The sequence below is a fragment of the Macaca mulatta genome, chromosome 6, assembly GCF_049350105.2.
Source record: "Macaca mulatta isolate MMU2019108-1 chromosome 6, T2T-MMU8v2.0, whole genome shotgun sequence".
NCBI classification, from domain to species: domain Eukaryota; kingdom Metazoa; phylum Chordata; class Mammalia; order Primates; family Cercopithecidae; genus Macaca; species Macaca mulatta.
In genome coordinates, this window is record NC_133411.1 from 84,528,963 (window position 1) to 84,553,961 (window position 24,999).

The 24,999-nt window shown below is 36.5% G+C and overlaps 1 protein-coding gene and 1 pseudogene across 3 annotated transcripts in view; one reads left to right on the top strand and one right to left on the bottom strand.

Annotated features, from left to right (window-relative positions):
• The window catches only part of AP3B1 (adaptor related protein complex 3 subunit beta 1), a 298,620-nt gene that overhangs the window by 172,210 nt on the left and 101,411 nt on the right, over positions 1 to 24,999 (bottom strand). For all 3 annotated transcript variants that reach the window (XM_028849534.2, XM_028849535.2, XM_028849539.2), the window contains exons 8-11: positions 6,398 to 6,553; positions 2,368 to 2,465; positions 437 to 491; positions 279 to 350 (exon numbers count right to left, since the gene is read on the bottom strand). In XM_028849534.2, the coding sequence (XP_028705367.1) occupies positions 279 to 350; positions 437 to 491; positions 2,368 to 2,465; positions 6,398 to 6,553 (381 nt within the window). The remainder of the gene's footprint in view (positions 1 to 278; positions 351 to 436; positions 492 to 2,367; positions 2,466 to 6,397; positions 6,554 to 24,999) is intronic.
• On the top strand, positions 17,496 to 20,656 carry LOC144341349 (Y-box-binding protein 1 pseudogene; annotated as a pseudogene).

A 24,999-nucleotide genomic window follows, 5' to 3' on the forward strand; every position in this document is an offset into this window, starting at 1 on the left:
CGTCTTGGACCCAACCTCCGAAGTTATTTATTTAAATGCCTGTCTCCTTCAGTAATCTGTGAGTTAATCAAGTTGTAGGTAGAATGGCTTAACTTTACATTATCAGAATGCAGTACAGTAATTAGTATATAATAATATTGAAAAGTATAAAGAAAAACCCTTAACTGTATCAATGTTTTTTGAAAAGCAGGACTGCATCCCGCAGATGCTAAAAGCTATTGCAATATCTCTTCAAAACAAATGTGTTAAAAGCATCTGAAAAATGAAAGCATACATACCTTCAGTGTCTTGATCATAGTTGGATCAGTTGACCTAACATAGAAACTCTTCAGATAAGGTTCGAACATCCCCTAGATTACAAAAACAAATACAAGAATACATTAAGGTACTAATGTGTTCACGTGTCTCTTAAATTATGTGTTCAGAACGTACATACCTTTCTTTGAATTGACATAGTTGCTATATTTTGTAGGACAATATACTGCACCTCCCTAGAAATCAAAAGAGAATTATCACTGGGTATATGTTCCAATGAAACATCTTCAAGTAAGCACTATAATAATGAAAAAGAATTAGCAATAATTTCATAGTGAATGAGACTCTTAAATGTAATATTGAAAAGTTTTTAGTAAATCTTAGACATCTGCCATTTTAATGCACTTTTTCTATAAAATACCAATAAATTACATGTGATTTATCATGAAGAATAGTTAAAACAAATTTTACAATAAAGTACTCCTAAAATATAAAGTTAACATTTTAGCTGCTTTGAACACATCCAAGGAAAGTATTCCTAGTGTTACTGGGGTAAATATGACCACACTGTTATTATTAACTCATTCTTCCCAAGGCAAAGGTCAGATTTAAAAAGCAGTCATGATATTTTTAGATCCAAATATCTAATAAATGAACTGAATCTGGTATAAGGCTTCACGTGAAAGACCAATTCCAGGTCTTTCTGATAGCCTTTGAACTAGCCATAGGAAAAAAAAAGTGCTGAGCTAGCAAAAGAGAAAAATAATAGCTGGATATAAAGATATGGAGAATAGGTACACAAAGGAAATGGCATCTCATTTGTTACTAAGCCAGTCAAGAGCTAAAATTGTGGACTAAGTTCCAGTTAAGGGCAAAAATAAATACATGGTTCTTTCCTTCCAACCCAATTAGTTGAAACAAGCACTCAATGAAAAACACTGTTTCAAATTAAAACAACTAATTACTGAAAAATAGCTAAGGTATGTCAAATAGCTGAAATGAAGGTATTCTTAAACACAGAACAAAAGTCTGAATTAAACCTGAAATCGTGATTCTCATGTTATATGTCATGGAAACTCAAAAAATTGTTTTGACTTGTTTACCTAAACCACTAAATTATAAAGAGGTAAAATTAAAGGTAAATTTAAAAACCACTAAATTATAAAGAGGTAAAATTTTAAAATTACCTAAACCACTAAATTATAAAGATAGCTCTGTCTGTCTATCTGAAACTAAGAGTATCCAATCTTTTTTTTTTTTTTTTTTTTTTTTTTTTTTTTTGAGACGGAGTCTCGCTCTGTAGCTCAGGCTGGAGTGCAGTGGCCAGATCTCAGCTCACTGCAAGCTCCGCTTCCCGGGTTCACACCATTCTCCGGCCTCAGCCTCCCGAGTAGCTGGGACTACAGGCGCTGCCACCTCGCCCGGCTATTTTTTGTATTTCTTAGTAGAGACGGGGTTTCACCGTGTTAGCCAGGATGGTCTCGATCTCCTGACCTCGTGATCCGCCCGTCTCGGCCTCCCAAAGTGCTGGGATTACAGGCTTGAGCCACCGCGCCCGGCCAGAGTATCCAATCTTTAAAATGAGTAGCTATTTAAAACATAGCTCTCTTTTTAGAGTGGAGCAAAGCAGAGTAATTAAATATTCCAGCTTTATAGGAAGCGCAATTCTGGCATAAACTACATTACTTAGCATACACATTGCTCTATATAAAACCATGTATTAATACATTGAGTAAGTCAATCTGATAGTACTTCAGTATAGTTTTTCAGTGATTCCAGATTTACTAAAACTCCCGAACATCATTATTGCCATACCTAAAAATGTCAAGCACTAATACTAGGCTACTAGTGACACCCTAGAATTATGCCACAAAATATTTTCAGTATCTTTGGGCTTGAGGTTAAAAAAAATTTCAGTATTTACAATTAAGTGTGAGATAAGCATATAAAGACTTTTATAATAATCCCATTAAGTATGAAATCTTACTGATTGATAGATTAAAGTATAGTCAGAGTTATATATTAAATGCCTGAAAGATTAAATTTGTTCAAACATTACTTTTGAAGGAATACAAAAGAAAAAATATATATATATATAAAATCATGACCTACCTATTGCTACGAAGTAAACGCACTAGTGATTTAGAAATTATGCCAGCTTCAGATTTTGGTGATATGTGCCAATACAGCTGAGCAACTGCCATAACCACCTACAAGATAAAGCATAAAAATAACAGGAACTATGAACACCAGAGCACTCTACAACTTCAAAATCCATTCCTACACATTATTTCCTCTAAGTCCCAAATATTCCTGGGATGTAAAATGGAATGTTACTCTTTCTAGTGAGTTGAAGAAGTGTCCCCCACCCCCAGTGCCCAATTCTATCCTCAGAATCTGATCTTATTTGGAAGTGGGATCTCTGCAGAAATTATTAATGTAAGAACTGAAATGAGATCATGCTGGTTAAGAGCCCTAAATTGAATGAAAGTGTCCTTATAAGAGGAGAAAAAAGGACAAAAAGAGACACAGTGAAGGCCATGTGAAGATGGAGATAATTAGTGTGATACATCCATAAGCCAAGCAATGCCACAGATTGCTGGCAATCACCAGAAGCTAGGAAAGAGATGGTTTCTCCCTCAGAGTGCACAGAAGTAACCAATACTGATTATACCTTGATTTCAGACTTCTGGCTTCCTGAAATGTGACAGAATAAGTTTATGTTGTTTTAATCCACTCAGGTTGTGGCAATATGTATGGCAGTGCTATGAAATGAATACATCCTCAGAAAAAAAAAAAGAGACATTGAATGAACTGCTCAAAGTGTAACAGCTAGTATGTGGCAAAGCTCAAGACACTCGAAATTCCATGCTCCTCGGCTGCTGCTCTGAGACTGGGGCTTTTTAAGAATTGTAAGCATGCCTTTCTAAATGAAGCCAGGACAACAGTAACAAGTAGGCTGAAATAAAGAAAACTCAGCACATTTAAGTTACAATTAAAGAAACTCCATTAAAACAAATACATCTACAGCAGTAGCATTTAAAATAATCTTGTTTTTAAAAACACAGAACCTTAAAAATGGCTTTTGGTTAAAAGCCATTATAAGGGTGATTCGAAGACTGGGCACAGCAACTCACGCCTGTACTCCCACCCCTTTGGGAGGCCGAGACAGGTGGATCACTTGTGGTCAGGTGTGAAACCATCCTGGCCAACATGGTGAAACCCCATCTCTACTAAAAATACAAAAATTAGGTAAGTGTGGTGGTACACGCCTGTAATCTCAGCTACTTGGGAGGCTGAGACAAGAGAATCGTTTGAATCCAGGAGGTAGAAGTTGCAGCGAGCTGAGATCATGCCACTAAACTCCAGCCTGGGCAACAGAGTGAGACACTATCTCAATAAAACAAAACAAACAAAGGGTGATTAGAATTTCTTTGTCTCAAAACAGAAGAGTACTGCTTCCCCTAAGTGCCTCTACACTCAGATTCAGAGTGACAACTGTAGAGATATAGCTACAGATGTTACCAATGCTGCCTTTGGCTCAAAGGACACGCTAATATTAATTTAACTCTGCCTGGTCTATGAAGTTTGAACAAATATATAGCAAAAGTTCTATTAATATATATGCCTAAATAGTATACAGCACAGGAGAACGTTTGAGGTTAAAAAAAGTTTCTTCTAAAACTAAAGAACTGTTTTTAAAAATACAGTATACAGGATCCTAAATTTACTGTTTGCCATTTCTTGTACTTTCCTACAAGTTTGATTTATAGCTTTAAGACATTAGTTGAGAATTTTAAAAATGCAAGAATATCTCATTCCTTCCCTTGTGAACTGCAAATATAAGTTAGCTACAAAATAAACTCTACCGAATTTTAAATCTTATAAAATAAAACAACCTCAATTAATGACTGATCTAATTCAAGATTAAATTCTAGTCTTTAAAATTCTAGCTGCCACTTGGCATGCCATCTGTTCTAATATATTAGGGTAGTCCAAAATCCGAAAGGACTAAATGAGCCTCTTTTTCCTCAGTATTTAGAAATCCAACAGTTTACAGTCTCTTTGATACCCAGAATTTGAAATGTATAGGGTAATTTGTAAACACCATGAAGAAAGTTTCCAAAGCTTCAAAATCAAAAAAGACTAAAAATATACAACCTTATAGGCCTTCTACAGTTACATCATGCCTGTTCATAATAAAGTGCATCCTATAAACACTTTTCTACTCTTAACCATTCATGCCGCTGTCACCTTATTTAGACTGTTAGAATAGCCTCCTAACATTCCGCTTTCAGTATCTATCTCCAGTACAAACTACATAGCAATGACGTATTAAATTTCCTGAAAGAAATTCTCAAAGTCTCTCCATAAACTTAAGTATGAAGTTTAAAAAAATCTATCCACAATTCTTCAAAAGTTAGCCTTTACTCATATTTAGCAGCATCCCAAAACAAGGCACCAAAATATACTGACACAAAAAGTAAACCACTTCTACTTGGTACACCATCAAGTAAGCAGGGAACCCAAACAAACTGGGACAAAAAGTACAAACTGCTACTATTTGTTTCACTATTTGAGAACGTTTTTGATCCATAAGTATTTGAACTATAAAATCAGTTTCTAAGACGTAGTTAAATGAATAGTGAGTCACTCATAAAGTAGAGTTTAAGATGGCAAATTACAGCTACCTAACTAGCATCTGGCTAAGCTGAGTACATTAAAATATAAGTATATTTTATAACATCCATGAAATAATATTTTTGTTATGACTGGGCATGATTACTGAATAATGATTTGGAAACTAAACTATTAGGTATTAGACAAAAATTGTTGCTGATAACTAGGATACACAAAGCTATAAGCTCTAAATTCTCAAGAATCAGAAAAAATAATGCAAATTCCACATATTTGAAGTTTTTACTCACTGAACAGAACAACTCATTAAGAACATTTTCTCAATTAAAATCTTTAAGAACATGTTTAACTCAAATCTGTCAAGCCTTGGATATAACTGCCAGTTAACAGGAAACACAGAATATAAAAGAAATGACACTATAAAAGATGCAACCATCCCATTCCAGTAGGTATAGTAAAAACAAAAACAAAAACAAAATCAAAAAACAAAATAAAAAGAAGCAGCAGCAATCAGACAAACCCAGAAGGACATTCTGCAAGACTAGAGAGGCTTTAAAAGACGCAATGCATTAGATAATAGTTCAGATAAATTATCCAAAAAGAATAATTTAAGATCAATTGGTATTAAATGAAATGAAATTTTATTGAAATAAAAAGTGGAGAGGACTGAATAGAGAAATAACGGTTAGAAAATGTTATGTACAGTATGATTTTTATCTTGGTTAAAATATATATATGTATGTGTAATGATGAATATATGTATACTTATGCAGATTAAAAAGATCTGGAAGAAAATACACTAAGACATAAGTGATTTCTGAGTGTTGAGAATGTGATGTTTTAATTTTCTTTTTAGTTTTGCTAGTCTGTATTTTCTAATTTTTGTATTGTGCACATGTATTCTTCTAAAATACAAATGGTTATATAAACAAAAAGGTGTCGAACAAAGAAAACCTTATGACCCAAATAAAGATGATTTTTAATTACGATTACTACCAATTTACATTTATAATATGTGAGGCATTACCTTTGTTAGTCTCTTAAAAATTCTATCAGACAAACAGTAAGGACTGAAACCCAGATCAAGTACCCTCAATCACAATGGAATAACTGACAAATATACATAGTCCTTACATAAGAACTAATACAATCCAACCAACTGAGAAACAACTTAGAAATATCTTAAGAAAAGCAATTAACAAAACCACTAAAAAGTAAATGAAGTCCAATAGGCCAAACCAGGTATTCTCATCAAAAGCTAACTCTGCATACCTGGAAACATGGAAGGCTGAAATATATTTAGGTATTACTTCCCAGACATTAGGTCTCTAAATCTATAGCTTACATTCCACACTGTATTTCCAACTATCCATTACATGTCATTTGGTGTGTAAACAAACAAATGTTCCATTAGCACACACAGACTCACTTACTAAATTGAGGTATTTTTAATTGCTGTTTTTTAAAAACCAGTGAATTATTTCTTATAAGGATTTTAACATACCGCAGCATTCCTGCTCTGAAGCAAAGGCTTTGTATTTCTAATTAAGAGTCTATGATCTGGATCCATAGTATATGGCTTCTTCCTTTTGTCAGTCTTTTCCTTCTGATCATCATCAGATTCATAGAAATTCTTTTCATTGTCTTCTAATTCATCACCCTACAATGAAAGAAATCCAATTCCAAGATTACTTTAGACCTTGAACAATCCACATATTATATAGTCAAAGAAAACTTTCTTTTAAACATCTACAATAACATTTTACTGTAGAATACTTCTGTTTAGGCAATTTAAAAATATTACACAACCTATATCAAATAAAGGCCTTGATTTTTCTCATATTTTATAACAAGTTACTATGCTATAGATGATGTGCTTCTATTGTATTACAAAGTAAAGTTTTGACTATTAAATCCCCATAGAAATACCTATAGCCCTTCAAAAGGAACACATGACCGTTAGATTTTAACAAGGCCTATAATACTACTGAAAACCTGAAAACTATTTCCATAAATTGTCAGCCACTCTATAACTAGATCAAAGAGCCAAAAAAAAGAGGAGCATTGTTTGAATAGTAACATAAAAGAAATCACAGTAAAGTTTGACAAGTAAAAACTAGTGTTATTAATTAGGTCCCTGAGTTGTCAAGAAAATGTCTCAGTTTGAGATTTATAAATATCCACAGGAGTTGATTCTAGGTTTTTGTTTTGAATTCTTTATCTCTGCCAATAAAATATGCCTACAGGCATTTAGTCCCCAAAACAAACAAACAAAAAACCACACAAACACAATAACAGCCACATACATCCAATTTAACTACTGTTTAGAGGCAACTTCCAATACCAAGTATCTGAAACACACTTTCTGCTTCCAGGAAGATGGAGTAGATGTACTTTTCCCCAACTCTCTCACTAAGTAGGTCTAGAAAAGCAGAACACTACATGTAAAATACATATTAAAAAAACATAAGAAGACTTTGAAAGGCAAAAAGAAGGAGAACTGGATAGGAACCTCAAGATCCAAAGAAAGACAGACCAGTTGAGTTCCCTGGGTTTTCATTTTATTTCATATACCCAAACTCAGTGCAGAAGCTGGTAACAAATGCAGATGAAAGAAACCCCCAGAACTGCTCTCTCTAGCCAAAGGACCAGGAAAGGGGCAGTCTAGCAAGACATAAAACTTCTAGAAGTAACTACTCAAGTGCAGCCGAACACCAGATAAAAATTATGGCCCTACCCCCATCCCCACCAGTAAAGGCTGAGATGGTGATCCTAGACTTCTACCCTTTTTAGGCTGCAATGAGATGCCCCAACCACCTCACTGGGTGGTCTCAGAAAAGGCAAAGATGGGACTGAGATTTTCATCTCTACCAAGAGGTAACAAGGATTCTGATATTGTGTGTGAAGACCAAGTGAGGAGCTTGGACTTCTAAGCCCATCCATTAGTGACAAGCTGACCTTATTCCTCCTCACTGTCATGATGTCAGAGGAGGCCTAGCGCATAGTTAGGACTTGCAGCACCACACCTAGTAGTAACCAAAGTCAGCCCCACCCACACCTTGGTGGTTGTCAGGGAAGGACACACGGAGAACAGTACCTTGTATCCCTGCTAGCCAGACAGCTATCAGAGAAAGACGGTTGGGGAGCCAGAAATCCCACACTCACCTATCGTAACAATAAGTACGATCCCTCTGAGGTGTCAGTGGAGGATGAGCAGGGAATGTGGACCTCTGCTATGATCCGGCAGTAATGAGACAGCACCCCTCTCTTTCCACCACCCTTCCTTGCTAGAGTGGTATCAAACAAAGTCAGTTAACCTGAAGGTTTAAATAAAATCCAGTCTCAAAGTATCCAAAATGTCCAAGTTTCAATTAAAAAAATCACTCATCATTCCAAGAGACAGGAAGATCTCAAACTGAATAAAAATAGATAACTAGCAGACACCAACACCAAGATAACAGAGATATTGGAATGATCTGATTATTTTTTTAAAAAATCATTAAAAAACGCTTCAGTGAGCAATTGAGAACATCCTGGTAACAGATACAGAAATAGAAGGTTTTAGCAAAGAATTAAAAAGTCTAGATTGGGCGCAGTGGCCCACGCCTGTCATCCCAGCACTCTGGGAGGCCAAGGCAGGCAGATCACCTGAGGTCAGGAGTTAGAGACCAGCCTGGCCAACATGGTGAAACCCCATCTCTACTAAAAATACAAAAATTAGCCAGGCGTGGTGGTGGATGACTGTAATCCCAGCTACTCAGGAGGCTGAGGCTGGAGAATCACTTGAACCCTGGGAGGCGGAGGTTGCAGTGAGTACAGATCACGCCACTGCACTCCAGCCTGGGCAACAGAGCGAGACTCTGTGTCAAAAAAAATATATATATATATATAAAGTCTAAAGAAAGAAATAGAAGATAAAGAGACCAAATAAAAAATGTTACGACTGGCAAATACCAGAACCAAAACTAAAAACTTAATGAATGGGATCAAAAGCAGAGGAGGGGGACAAAAGAAATAATCAGTAAACTGGAACACAGAACAACAAGATTTACCCAATCTGAACAACAAAGATAAAATAGACTAGGGACAAAAAAAATCAAAACTAAAAAACAGAGTCTCAGGGACCGGTGAAACCACAATAAAAGACCTAACACTCCTTTCGTCTATTATTCAATCCTGGAAGGAGAGGAGACAGAGGCAAGAGCTGAAAGAGAACTCAAAGAAACAATGACTGCAAACTTTTTCAATTTGGCAAATAAAACTACAAATTGAGGAAGCTGAGTAAACCCTAAACCGGATTGAACCCAAAGAAATCCAAAACCTCTGAAAACTAAAGACAAAGAAAAAACAAATCTTGAAAGCAGCATAGGAGAAATGAAACCTTACCAGTAACAGAAAAACCAAGTCTAATGACAGCAGATTTCTCATCAAAAACCATGGAGGACAGAACACAGTAGACCAACTGATGGAGAGGAACCATCAACAGAGAATCTTATATCTAGCAAAAATATATTTCAAGAATGTAGGGGGAGAAAATCAAGACATTTTCAGATAAAAGAGAACTAGAGTATTTGTCATCAGCAGACCTATCCTGAAAGAATGGCTAAAGGAAGCTCTTTAGACAGAAAGGAAATGATAAAAGATGGAATCTTCAAACATCAAGAAGAAAGAAAGAATATGGCAAGGAAAAATATGAGTAAATATAACAGTTTTTCCTTCTCCTCTGAGTCTTTTAAATTATATTCGATGGTTGAGGAAAAGTTATAACACTGATATGGTTCTAAATGCATGTAAAGGACATACCTAACAAAACTATTTATAAAGTGAAGAGAAAAAAGGATGAAAGGGAGGTAAGTGGTTAAAAAGTTTGCCCCTTGAAGTGTAACATGAGGACACCAGTAGACTGATGGTAAGATAAGTTATGCATGTATAATGTAATACCTACAGCCACCACTAAAAAAGCTATACATAGAGATATATTCGTGCTTTGGTAGAAAGATTACTGAAGGCCAGGAGTTCTAGACCAGCCTGGGCAAGAGCAAAACCTTGCTTCTACTACAAATAAAAAAATTTTTAAAAACTCAGCCATTCATGGGGGTATGTACCCATCGTCTTAGCTGCTCAGGAGGCTGAGGTGGGAGGATCGCTGGAGCCCAAGAGTTTGAGGCTTCAATGAGCCATGATCAAGGCACTGTGCTCCAGCCTGCGTGACAGAGTGAGACCCTGTCTCTAAAAAATTTCAAAAAATATAGGTTTTAATTAATAAAAAAAGAGATATATTCAAATTAACTGTAGATAAGCAAAGATGGAATTCTAAAAAATGTTGAAATAACCCACAATAAGAGGAATGAAGACTAGAGAGAACAAAAAACAAAAAATTAAATGGGAAGCTTAAGCCTTAAAAATAAATAGATTAAATGTAAATCAGTATGCCAATTAAAAGACAAAGGCTGTCAAAGTAGATTAAAACACCCATGACTCAACGATATGCTGCCTATAAGAAATTCACTATAAACATAAAGATAATGGCAGGTTAAAAGTAAAAGGATGAAAAAATATATAACATGCTAATATTAATCAAGGGAAAGCACAATGACTATATTAATATGAGATAAAGTACACTTCAGAGCAAAGAACATTACAACAGAGAAGGACATTATAGAATGACAAAATGGATAATCTAAAATGAAGGTTATATACCATATAATTCCATTTATATAACATTCTTGAAATAACAAAATTATGGAAACAGAAAGATTAGTGTTTGCCAGGGGTTAAGGGTTGGGAGTAGGGTTAAGCATCTGGAAGAAAGTCGGTTTGGCTATAAAACGGCAACATGAAGACTCCCTGTGATAGAAATGTTCTCAGTTTTGACTGTATCAATGTCAATATCCTGGTTGTAATACTGTATTAGAGTTTTGCAAGATATTACCATTGGGGGGAAAATTGAGTAAAGGTTATACAAGATCTCTCTCAATTATGTCTTACAATTTCATGTGACTCTAAATTATCTTTTAAAAAACATTTAATTGAATAAAACTAAGGAGATAAAAATCAGTAAGTCACTTAAAAGCAATTTGTCATATTTATGCATTGTTAAACATAACAACAAAGAAAATTATCTAAAATGTTTAAGGTTAATATCACTTAAGTATTTTTCCTTTGCTACGTGCCTACAGATTTTACACAATCTTTCCTTAAATCTTGACATAAATATTACTGGAAAACACCTTTCATCAAAAGTACAACTTTTAGGTCTCCCAGAACAGAAATAATATTAGCACAGACAAAAAAATCTTACAAAATTATTCAGAGAAAATTCACAAAATTTATACCCTTTGAAAACAAAAGTATCTGTACTAATACTCATCTTCAAAATTAAACTGGAAATCGTAACATTATCACCTTCCTTTGAATGCAGAATTCAAAACAAACAAAACTAGTTGTCTTTTAGTGCTTAATAAAAGGACTATAAGTGAGATAAACTTTTATATCAAAGCTGGACTTGAGTAACTGTTCCTTTACGGAGCTCCAGGCTAAAGCAGTTCTGTTAAGTACATTAGTAAACCAATAAAACACAAGTAATTAAATGCTCTAAGCATAAGCACTCACCTATAATCTTAAGTCATGGTTAATTAAACAAATGTTCAAACTCTACCTGAAAGTGATACATAATGAAAGTGCTGTATTAACAGACATAGCACTATTACTAACAAATAAAATCATCAAAATGTACATAAAAAGCTGCATTTTATAACCATCTACTCATTCTATTTCTTCCTCATTGTTAATTAACATACTTTATAAGAGTTCAATTACATTATTTTAATGAAAGATACATATGTATTGCTTATTTTGCTGTACAAATGTTTAAGATTATGGCAGTATATTATAATAGTAAAACTACAAACCACTGCTCAAGGAAACCAAAGAGAACACAAGCAGATGGAAAAATATTCCATGCTCATGGATAGGAAGTATCAATATCATGAAAATGGCCATACTGCCCAAAGCAATTTATAGATTCAATGCTATTCCCATTAAACTACCATTGACATTCTTCACAGAACTAGAAAAAAACTATTTCAAAATTCATATGGAACCAAAAGCAGCTCACATAGCCAAGGCAACCTAAGCAAAAAGAACAAAGCTGGAGGCATCTCACGCTACGTGACTTCAGACTATACTACAAGGCCACAGTAACCAAAACAGCATGGTACTGGTACAAAAACAGTCACATAGACCAATGGAACAGAATAAAGAACTCAGAAATAAAACCACACTTCTACAACCATCTGATCTTCAACAAATCTGACAAAAACAAGCAATGGGGAAAGGATTCCCTATTTAACAAGTGGTACTAGGAGAACTGGCTAGCCATATGTGAAAAATTGAAACTGGATCCCTTCCTTCTACCTTATACAAAAATTAACTCAAGATGGATTAAAGACTTAAATATAAAACCCAAAACTATAAAAACCCTAGAAGAGAATCTAGGCAATACCATTCAGGACATCGGCATGGGCAAAGACTTTATGATGAAATCGCCAAAAGCAACTGCAACAAAAGAAAAATTGGCAAATGGGATCTAATTAAACTAAAGAGCTTCTGCACAGCAAACAAAACTATCATCAGAGCAAACAGACAACCTACAGAATGGGAGAAAATTTTTGCAATCTGTCCATCTGACAAAGGGCTAATATCCAGAATCTACAAGAAACTTAAGCAAATTTACAAGAAACAAACAACCCCATTAAAAAGTGGGCAAATGATAAGAACAGACACTTCTCAAAAAAAGACATACACGTGGCCAACAAACATATGAAAAGTAGCTCAACATTGCTGATCATTAGAGAAATGCAAATCAAAACCACAATGAGATACCACTTCATACCACTCAGAATGGCAATTACTAAACACTCAAAAAACAACAGATGCTGGCAAGGCTGTGGAGAAATAGGAATGCTTTTACACTGTTGGTGGGAACGTAAATTAGTACAATCATTGTTGAAGATAATGTGCTGATTCCTCAAAGATTTAGAACCGGAAATACCATGTGACCCAGCAATCCCATTATTGGGTATATACCCAAAAGAATATAAATCATTCCATTATAAAGATACATGCACGCATATGTTCATTACAGCACTATCCACAATAGCAAAGACACGGAATCTACCCAAATGCTCATCAATGATAGACTACATAAAGAAAATGTGGTGCATATACACCATGGAATACTATGCGGCCACAAAAAGGAATGAGATCATGTCCTTTGCAGGGACATGGATGAAGCTGGAAGCCATTATTCTCAGCAAACTAATGCAGGAACAAAAAAACCAAACACCGCATGTTCTCACTTATAAGTGAGAACCGAACAATGTGAACACATGGACACAGGGAGGGGAACAACACTTACTGGGGCCTGTCAGGGGAGGGGTAGTAGGGAGAACATTAGGGAAAAGAGCTAAAGGATGCTGGGCTTAATACCTGAGTGATGTATTGATAGGTGCAGCAAACCACCATGGCACACGTTTACCTATGTAATAAACCTGCACATCCTGCACATGTACCCTGTAACTTAAAAAATAATAATAAAATTATTTTAAAAAAATTTTTAAAGACTCATGTAAATGTTTCTATAGTGTCATCTATGAACATACCATCATATAGGTTTTTGAGTTCACTTCCATAAGAAACATATTTTTATATGGTTTGATTTTAATATGCATTTACAAAAATATGAACACTTTACAGAGGATTACTTGCATTACTGTATTTCTTCAATATGTACTTAATTCAAAGGATGGCATTTGTAATGACTATAATTAAAGGTCGATGAATCATTATCTTATTAAAATTTAGTAATGTTTCATAACATATATGGTTCATAATTGATGCAACTGCTTCCCACTGATAAATTTTTTTATAGTTTTAAAAAATTATGCAGCCAGGCATGGTGGCTCACACCTATAATCCCAGCACTTTGGGAGGCCAAGGCAGGCAGATCACCTGAGGTCAGGAGTTTGAGACCAACCTAGCCAACATGGTGGAACCCCATCTCTACTTAAAATACAAAAATTAGCCAGGCGTGGTGGCTCATGCCTGTAGTCCAAGATACTTGGGAGGCTGAGGCAGGAGAATCACTTGAACCCGGGACACAGAGGTTGTAGTGAGCCAAGATCATGCCACTGCACTCCAGACTGGATGACAGAGCAAGACTCTGTCTCAAATAAAATAACATAAAAATTATGCAAACATTAATAAAATATTAATAATAAAAAGATTTCAAAAGAGTAATTTTCATTAGGATCTTTTCCACATGATTCAATGATCTTATATTGCTACTAACAAAACTTCTACAAATTAACATACAATATTACAGAAATTGTAATTTCCTAAAATAAAAGGGATTATTTGAAATAAAGTTTTTATAATGGGATTATGAGCTAACAAACATGAAGAACATGTTGCTTATAGCTAAAATAGTTCATGTCAATTATCATTTAAAAACATGCCCCTCAGAAGAAATTCTCTTATACTTTTTTATGAAATTTCAGTTTGGTTCCACTGCCATGAGAACATCATGACACAGCTTCTTAGATCCGGCTCTCCTGGTTACTAGCTATAGGCATGTACCAACCGCATAATTCTCTAAGTTGGAACCAAGCAGAGAAAAAATGGACAAGTGAAGGGTGGACGTTTTTATGAGGTTAATGAAATGAAGGAGATGAGGCTTTCTTGGAGGATGAGAATGAATCTCCAACAACATATTTGCATCTGTGTTACTGTGGACTATGTGTCTCAGGTTTTTAATGAACCAGAACAGACATTAGTCCAAACAGAATGGATGCTAGATACATACACAGTATATGGGTATATCTGGACACACCAGTTCAATATAAGTGCTGGCTCTATGACCGTGACAAATCACTCAACCTTTCCTTGTCTTGATTTTTTTTCCTTGTCTTGGTTTACTCATCTATAAAAGCAGTATCTATATCATTAAAGTGTTTATAAAGATTGAATCAGTTTATTGAACATTATACAAGCACTTAGTGCCTGATACGAATTAAAGTACACAAATAGTGGCTATTGCCACCGCTTCTATTATTAAGAAACTGTCTTTCTAGAAGCTATGTAATTGAAACTATTACTACGCCTCAAATTCAATATCCCTAGATGCCAAATAAGAAAAAAAGTTTCCCCCCTAAAATTATCCCTCAGAAAGAAGTTGCCTCATACTTGAGGATTTACAAATGTATTATGAGGCTCTTACACAACTGCTTCATTTTGAACCATAATGTATTGTTTGGGGAACTCATTACACTGAAACAACTTCAATCAATGCTAGTTATGGATGCTTAAAAGGAGCTACAGATCACAGTGATAAAAGACGTCATTTTAAGTAAGCCTTTAGAGAAGACTTTTTAAAAACAGGCCGGGCGCGGTGGCTCACGCCTGTAATCCCAGCACTTTGGGAGGCCGAGGCGGGCGGATCACAAGGTCAGGAGATCGAGACCACGGTGAAACCCCGTCTCTACTAAAAATACAAAAAATTAGCCGGGCGCGGTTGTGGGCGCCTGTAGTCCCAGCTACTCGGGAGGCTGAGGCAGGAGAATGGAGTGAACCCGGGAGGCGGAGCTTGCAGTGAGCCGAGATCGTGCCACTGCACTCCAGCCTGGGCGACAGAGCGAGACTCCGTCTCAAAAAAAAAAAAAACAGGCAATATTTCTAAGAATGGCTAAACAGACAACTCAGAACAACCAGCTGTCAGTGAGAACTAGAAAAGCTGGGGAAAAGTTAAGAAACCTGTTTGAAGGCACTGGAGGGCTAAAAGAACAGTGATGAATTATGCAAACAAGGCCCAGAAGACGTAGTAAATCTAGAAACCTAAAATTCCAATTGGCTTTTGGAATTGCTTTTCCAAAAAAAAAAAAAAGTGTTAATTAGACAAGAGGAAGCTGAGAGGCCTAAAAGCTGAGTAGAGCTTTCAGCAGATTCACAAAAATGCAGTAACAAAAGGCAGAGGCCAGGATCCGCCAAAAATTACAATCCTGCTAACTCCTCTAGCCTTTGGTTTAAAAGATAAAATCTGTATCTTGGGGAGTAATGATGGTCAGATTAAAGCCCAGCTTAAATCATCTCAATCCACAATTGAGGTGAGTAAGTGAACTCAAGATTGTTGAATCCCTTCCCTAGAACCACAAGTAGAACAAAATCCATCATCCAAAGCTTCAAACTAGTCCAACAATTTATCAGAAAGGAAATGGTGGTTTTACTAAGGGTAAGGATACTGTTTCTTTCGGGGAGGAAAAGATTATTAAGTGAAGGGTATCAAGAGGAGGTCTTATGAAGTATACTGATAATTACTGTTTCTCAATCTAGGTATTTGGTACATAGGTGTATTCAGTTTATGAAAATGTATAGTCATTTGCAGTAAATGTTTCGCTCTTAAAACCCAGGCTGGAATGCAATGGCACCATCTCAGCTCACTGCAACCTCCACCTCCTGGGTTCAAGCAATTCTCCTGCCTCAGCCTCCTGGGTAGCTAGGGTTACAGACATGCACCACCACGCCCAGCTAGCTAATTTTGTATTTTTAGTAGAGCCGGAGTTTCTCCACGTTGGTCAGGCTGGTCTCGAACTCCCAACCTCAGCTGATCTGCCCACCTCATCTTCCTAAAGTGCTGGGATTACTGGTGTGAGCCACCGCGCCCAGTCTGCAATATATATTTCTACTTCAATAAAATGTCTTTATTACATACAAGAAAAAAAGACAAAAACGTAAATATAAACCAAGAGGAAAAAAAAAAAAGAAAAATAGGGAATCTAGAAATGACTTTGGCAGACGTAATTTTAAGTGAACTATATTATGAACTGAACGATTCTGTCCTCCCACAAATTCATATAATGAAATCCTAGGCCAGGCACAGGGGCTCACACCTGTAATCCCAGCACTTCGGGAGGCCAAGGTGGGCGGATCACCTGAAGTCAGAAGTTCGAGACAAGCCTGGCCAACGTGGTGAAACCCCATCTCTACTAAAAATACAAAAATTAGCCATGCATGGTGGTGCACACCTGTAATCCCAGCTACTCCAGAGGCTGAGGCAGAAGAATCACTTGAACCTGGGAGGCGGAGGCTGCAGTGAGCCAAGATTGCACCACTGCACTCCAGCCTGGGCGACAGAGCGAGACTCTATCTCCAAAAATAAAAATAAAAGAAAGAAAGAAATCCTAATCCCCAGTGTGATGGGGATAGGACTAGGATACTATCCCCTAGTATCCAGGATAGGAGATGGGGCCTTTGAAAAGTGATTAGGTCATAAAGACAGAACCCTCATAAATGGAATTAGTGCCATCACAAAATGAACCTCAGAGAGCTTTCTGGCCTTTTTTTCCATCATGTGAAGAAGACAGTCATCTATCTATGAACCAAGAAATAGACCCTCACCAGACATCAAATCTGTCAGAGCCTTGATCCCATACTCCCAGTCTCCAGAACTGTGAGAAATAAATGTTTATTGTTTAACTCATCCAATCTAGGATATTGTTGTTATAGTAGCTCAAACTAAGAGAGACTATAAAACAACTACGATTAATATGTTCAAGGAATTGAGTGGTAAGATCAAGCTTTACGGCAGATAATGCAACACAATACAATTTTTCAGAAAACTCAGATATATTTTTATATTGTATTTATATAAAGCGGTAGACTTTCAGTGACCACTTGCAGAGTTCTTTAAATTCAGTAATATTTTAAAAATTTCAACTTAACTGATTTTACCTTTGTGATACTTTTGACATATCAGATAGAGGAAGATTTGTGCTCTGTTAGAGATAATAGCCCAGATACTTCAGTAAGTTAAGTAGAGGAATCGAAGTTTATATCTGAGACGACTGTGAATGGTTTCAAAAGTAATCATTCTTATTTAACATGTTAACTATATGATGAAATGAATTTTACTTTCTCCTTGTCCAGAAACAAAATAGTTAAATAAGACAAACCAGATATATTAAGGAAAATGTTTAGTCTGCTTAAGAGTAAAAATAAATGAATTTGAAAGACTGAAATCTACTTTATAGTAAGTTTCCATTTATTCCACTTGGTATACTAACCATACTTCATATACATAAAAGAGAATTTTAACATTCCCTCCATTTGTACTTGAAAGCAGTTTTTAGAAATATACTGTTTTTAGAACTGCTTAATCTTCTGAGCTTATTCTGTATCCTCAAATATATATATACACACATATATATATCTACACACACACACACATATATATATATAATTGTTTTTTCTTTGAGACAGAGTCTCGCTCTGATGCCCAGGCTGGAGTGCCGTGGCACAATCTCAGCTCACCGCAAGCTCCCGAGTTCATGCCATTCTCCTGCCTCAGCCTCCCGAGTAGCTGGGACTACAGGCGCCCGCCACCACGCCCGGTTAATTTTTTGTATTTTTAGTAGAGACGGGGTTTCACCGTGTTAGCCAGGATGGTCTCGATCTCCTGACCTCGTGATCCGCCCGCCTCGGCCTCCCAAAATGCTGGGATTACAGGCGCGAGCCACTGCGCCCAGCCCAAATGTATTTTATTAACTAGAGATTGATACTAGGCAGTTTCAATTAATATATCTATGAATTTGAAACAAAGTAGAAAAACCCCTTATGTAGCTAACATGGCTGTTATGAAGCTTTTAGATATTATTTTATGTACAAAGCCCTTATTTTTAGTATATTATGCATAACATTTCAACTATCTTGATATTCTGATTTCTTGTTACACAGACAACAAAAGACATAATTTTAAAACAGTAAAAATTATATCTTCCATTGCCAACGGGCAAGAAAAATGTGTTTTACAAATGCTTGAAAAGATTTTAAAAAATCAATTATTACACATGTTGTTTCTATTGAGCCTACAGAAATGAGGCATTATCACACATGGGGTTTCCAATTGGTACTAATTAAAATGTTTTATATTGTGGTTTCAGTTTTCCTATACAGTCATTAATGCCAACTTTGCACCAATATAATACTGGTATTACTATTACAAAAAGACAGAACCATTTGACCGAAATCTAAGACAGAAAACATTACTTCTAAAGCATAAAACATGCTCTTTTACATGGAAACATGACCGGTTCTAGAGCTAAGGCAGTTAAAATAACTAATAAATAAACAAATGAGGGAGAAATGACAAATCTTCCTTACAAAATAATTCTAAGTAACTATGCTAGTATGTGAATGAGTACTCAAAGTCTGAAACATATTTCTATAACAGCATTGTATCTGTATTCCAAGGTAATGTGTATCTACAAAAATCCAGACAGAAGTAAAGATGCTTTCCAATGGAAAACTATTAAATGAAAACAACTCAAAAAGGAGTTCTCAAAATATCTCCAAAATATATGTGATAAAACTATTTCATAAAATGAGTACAAAATGTTCCATTTATAAGAGAATGTTTTATTTTTCCATGTTTAAAAGATGTACATGTATGAAATACTACCATAGAATACTTTTTTAATGTTTCTTTAAAAATATACATTTAAGCTGGACCAAAAAACATTTTTTTAAATGGGGACCAATTTATACTGGAGAAGGCTTTGCGGTTTCTTTAAAGTAAAGATAATGTTTTATAAATACACTCGATAGAAATGAAATTATATGAGTTCGATCGGTAGCGGGAGCGGAGAGCGGACCCCAGAGAGCCCTGAACAGCCCCACCGCCGCTGCCGGCCCTGCCAGCAGCGGCCCGCCGCCCCCGCCAGCAGCCGCCCGCCGCCCCCGCCCTCAGCGCCGCGGACACTAAGCCTGGCACTACGGGCAGCCGCGCAGGGAGCTGTGGCCCGGGAGGCCTCACAAGGTCGGCGCCTGCCGACCAAGAAGGTCATCCCAACGAAGGTTTTGGGAACAGTAAAATGGTTCAATGTAAGGAACGGATATGGTTTCATCAACAGGAATGACACCAAGGAAGATGTATTTGTACACCAGACTGCCATAAAGAAGAATAACCCCAGGAAGTAACTTCGCAGTGTAGGAGATGGAGAGACTGTGGAGTTTGATGATGTTGAAGGAGAAAAGGGTGCGAAGGCAGCAAATGTTACAGGTCCTGGTGGTGGTCCAGTTCAAGGCAGTAAATATGCAGCAGACCGTAACCATTACAGACGCTATCCACGTGGTAGGGGTCCTCCACGCAATTACCAGCAAAATTACCAGAATAGTGAGAGTGGGGAAAAGAACGAGCGATCGGAGGGGTGCTCCCGAAGTCCAGGCCCAACAACGCCGGCCCTACTGCAGGTGAAGGTTCCCACCTTACTACATGCGGAGACCCTATGGGCGTAGACCACAGTATTCCAACCCTCCTGTGCAGGGAGAAGTGATGGAGGGTGCTGACAACCAGGGTTCAGGAGAACAAGGTAGACCAGTGAGGCAGAATATGTATCGGGGATATAGACCACGATTCCGCAGGGGCCCTCCTCGCCAAAGACAGCCTAGAGAGGACGGCAATGAAGAAGATAAAGAAAATCAAGGAGATGAGACCCAAGGACAGCAGCCACCTTAACGTCGGTACCGCCACAACTTCAATTACCCACGCAGACGCCCAGAAAACCCTAAACCACAAGATGGCAAAGAGACAAAAGCAGCCGATCCACCAGCTGAGAATTCGTCCGCTCCGGAGGCTGAGCAGGGCGGGGCTGAGTAAATGCCGGCTTACCATCTCTACCATCTTCCGGTTTAGTCATCCAGCAAGAAGAAATATGAAATTCCAGCAATAAGAAATGAACAAAAGATTCGAGCTGAAGACCTTAAGTGCTTGCTTTGTGCCCATTGACCAGATAAAGAGAACTATCTGCATTATCTATGCAGCATGGGGTTTTTATTATTTTTACCTAAAGACGTCTCTTTTTGGTAATAACAAACGTGTTTAAAAGCCTGGTTTTTCTCAATACGCCTTTAAAGGGTTTTTAAATTATTTCATATCTGGTCAAGTTGAGATTTTTAAGAACTTCGATTTTAATTTGTAATAAAAGTTTACAACTTGATTTTTTCAAAAAAGTCAACAAACTGCAAGCACCTGTTAATAAAGGTCTTAAATAATCGTCTTTGTGTAAAAAAAAAAAAAGAAAGAAAGAAAGAAATGAAATTATATGATATCTAAAATCTTACATGAAATCTTGAATGGGGTAGGGTAGCAAAACAAGAGCAGCCATGAGCTGATGAACAGTGCAGCTACGTGATGTATACATAGGGATTCGTTGAACTGTCAGTCATACTTTTATGTATGTTTAAAGTTTCCCATAATTAAGACTTACTGTAAAGCTACACATATCAAGACAGTGTGGTATTTGTGAAATAACAGAGAAAAACATCAATGGAACAGAAGAAAAAGCCCAGAAACAGACTCTCATAAATACAGCCAACTGCTTTCACAAAACAGCCAAGACAATACGATGGAGAAAAGATAGTCTTTCAACAAATGATGCTGGAACAAACGAAGACTCACAGGCCAGGAACAGTGGCTCACACCTGTAATCCCAGAACTTTGGGAGGCTGAGGCGGGCAGATTACGAGGTCAGGAGTTCGAGACCAGCCTGACCAACATGCTAAAACCCTGTCTCTACTAAAAATACCAAAAAATTAGCTGGCCGTGGTGGTGCGCACCTGTTATCCCAGCTACTCAGGAGGCTGAGGCAGGAGAATAGCTTGAACCCAGGAGGTGGAGGCTGCACTGAGCTGAGATCGTGCCACTGCACTCCAGCCTGGGTGACAAAGCAAGACTCTGTCTCAAAAAATAAAAATAAAAATAATAAATAAATCTAGACACAGACCTTACAACCTTCACAAAAATTAACTCAAAATGGGTCACAGACCTCAATGAAAAACACAAAACTATAAAACTTTTAGAGGTTAACATAGGAATCTAGATGACCTTGAGTATGGCAACTTTTAGATACAATACAAAAGACATGATCTGTGGAAGAAATAATTGATAGGCTGGACTTCATTAAAATTTAAAGCTTTTGCTATGCAAAAGACAAGGTCAAAAGAATCAGAAGACAAGCCACAGACTGGGAGAAAATATTTGCAAAAGACATATCTGATAAAGGACTGTTATCCAAAATATACAAAGAGTTCCTAAAATTCAACAATAAGAAAACAAACAGTCCAAGTTTTAAAAAATGGACTGAAGACCTGAACAGACACCTCACCAAAAAAGATACACAGATGGCAAATAAACATATAAAAACATGCTCAAGACCATGTCATTAGGGAATTGCTAACTAAAACAAATGATATACTATAACACATTAGAATGGACAAAGTCCAAAAACTTGATAACTTCATATACAGACAAGGATATAAAGTGACAGGAACTCTCATTCATTGCTGACGGGAATGCAAAATGGTACAGCCACTCTGAAAGGCAACTCTGCAGTTTCTTACTAAAGTAAACATACTCTTACCAAACAATCCAGCAATCACACTCCTTGATATTTACGCAAAAAAGCTGAAAAGATGTCCACACAAAAGCCTGCACATGGATACAGCAGCTTTATTCATCATTGCCAAAACTAGAAAGTGCTCAAAATGTCTTTCAGTAGGTGAGTGGATAAATAAACTGTGGTACATCCAGGCAAAGGAATAGTATTCAGTGCTAAAAACCAAATGAGCTAACAAGCTATGAAAAGACATGGAGACAACTTAAATGCATATTACAATATAAGTGAGAGAATCCAATCTGAAAAGGTTACATATTGTATGATTCCAACTATATATTTTGCCTTTGGAAAAGGCAAACTATGTAGACATTAAAAAGATTAGTGATTGCCAGGCACTGGTGGGGAGAGAGGGATGAACAAGTAGACCATAGAAATTTTTAGGGAAGCAAAACTATTGTGTATGATAAAACACAATGGTGTATTCATGTTATTATGTATCAGACAAAATCCACAGAATGTACAACACCAAGGATGAACCCTAATGTAAACTGTGGACTTTGGGTGACAGTAGTATTAATGTAAATTCATCGATCGTAATGTAAAATGTTGATGGGGGATGTTTTGCATGTGTAGAGATAGAGGGTATACAGGAAATCTCTGTACTTTCAACCAAGTTTTATTGTAAACTTGTAACTGCTCCAAAAAATAAAGCTTATTTTTATTTTTAAGAAAGCAGTGAACCTATATATATATCTGAACCTATCTTATATAAAAATAGGTCTCTACTCATGTTACCAACCACACTAATGCTAGTGGAAAAAAAAATCAGAGTAAAATATAGCTTTTCACTTTGCTCAAAAACATTCACTTTCAGAAGACGCAAACGTCGTTACATTAAATATAAGTTTTATGAAGGCGAAAAATAACATTACTCCATGAAGTATATTTTGGAAAAGGCATGGTTTATATACTCTTAAGGTACTATTCCACAGGCTCGCGGAATAAAGAAAAGTGTGAAATTATACTTAAGTAGTAGTACTTTCCATATATTCTGTATCTGAAGCTCTGAACATAAATGTTCACAAAAATAGTAATAAGCCAGTAACTGAACCCACAATTTTGGGTGCTGAGGATAATATTTACTTTTTAAAAAGATCTTAAGACACAGGGAGATTTATTTTATCTGACTGGATTTCCTAAGAAATAAACACAAATTATGATCTTTTGTCAGTTCATAAGGAATAACAGAAAAATAAAAAATAAAATTAGTGACAGTTAAAATTGCATATAGCAAAACATTTTTATGTATAAAATTGATAAAGGAATCAAACATTCCTGAAAAAAAATCTACTTTTGTATCATGTGACCAGTAACAATGGACTTAGTAGAAATAAAAAACAACTTCAGCTTAAGAAACTCCTAGTATTAATAAAACACTTGAACAAATACCTCTCTGAAACCTGAGAACCACCCTATGTGGTAAAGAAAGCAGGTATTTACTATCTTTTTCACAGATGAAAGAACTGAGGTGCACACAATTTACATAAATTTTCAGTAGTCACAGAGATTAAAAATGGTAGAGCCAGGATTTGAACTCAGGAATTATTATTCTTTATCCTGTCACCTCTGGCCTTTATTACCTTGGCATTTATAGTAGTCTCATAAAAGACCCTGAATATACCCACTTGCCTTCTGAACTCCAAGGCAGCCTGAAGAGTGCTAGTGACATCTCGAGATTTACACCAGTATGAAACAATCTCTGCAACCTGCTGTGGCCAAAATGTTTAAAAGTGACTTTAACCATCATGACATTCCCATGTAATCTAACATACTGCACCAATCAACTCAGGCTGTTATAACAAAATACCACAGTGTAGGTTGCCTGAAACAAGAGACATTTATTTCTCACAGTTCTTGAGGCTGAAAAGTCCAAGATCAAGAGGCAAGTGATTCAATTCCTAGTGAAGGCCCTCCTCCTAGCATGTGGACAGCTACCTCATATGGTGGAAAAGAGGAAGCAAGCTCATTATGTCTCATCTTAGAAGGGCACTAATCCCATCATGAGGGCTCCACTCTCGTGACCTCCTCTAAACCTCATTACCTCCCAAATGCCCCATCTCTAAATATCATCACCCTGGGGCTAAGTCTTCAATTATGCACTCAGAGGGGATGCAAACAATCAGTCCATGACACATACCACAGCGGTATATTGTGTTACATCTCTCTGACATTAGGTTAGATGTTCCTGAGAAGACCAGGGTGGGTAGGTGGTTAGTAATATAATACTCACTCAGTCAAATTAGTTACTAAGTAGTAATATAATACATTATTAGAGATAATTCACTGGAAAAAAATTCATGTTTAATGAAACTTTTATTTTAATATTTTTCACAAAGAAGAAAAAAAGTCTCCTTCCCCAAAATTTGTGTCTATGTAAAACAACAAAGGATATGCATACTGGTTTGAGATTTTTTTCCTTCTGTGAAGAAACTGCTATGCTGTACACTTTACATGTTTTATAACACAGCCCAGTGACCACTATACCACACAGGTGGAAGTGTGGGTTTGAGGACCATTGAACACTGAATCTCCCCCAATACATCACAATTATAGAAACACCTGTGCACAGTAACTTTGTGTTGAGCCACGATGAAACTTC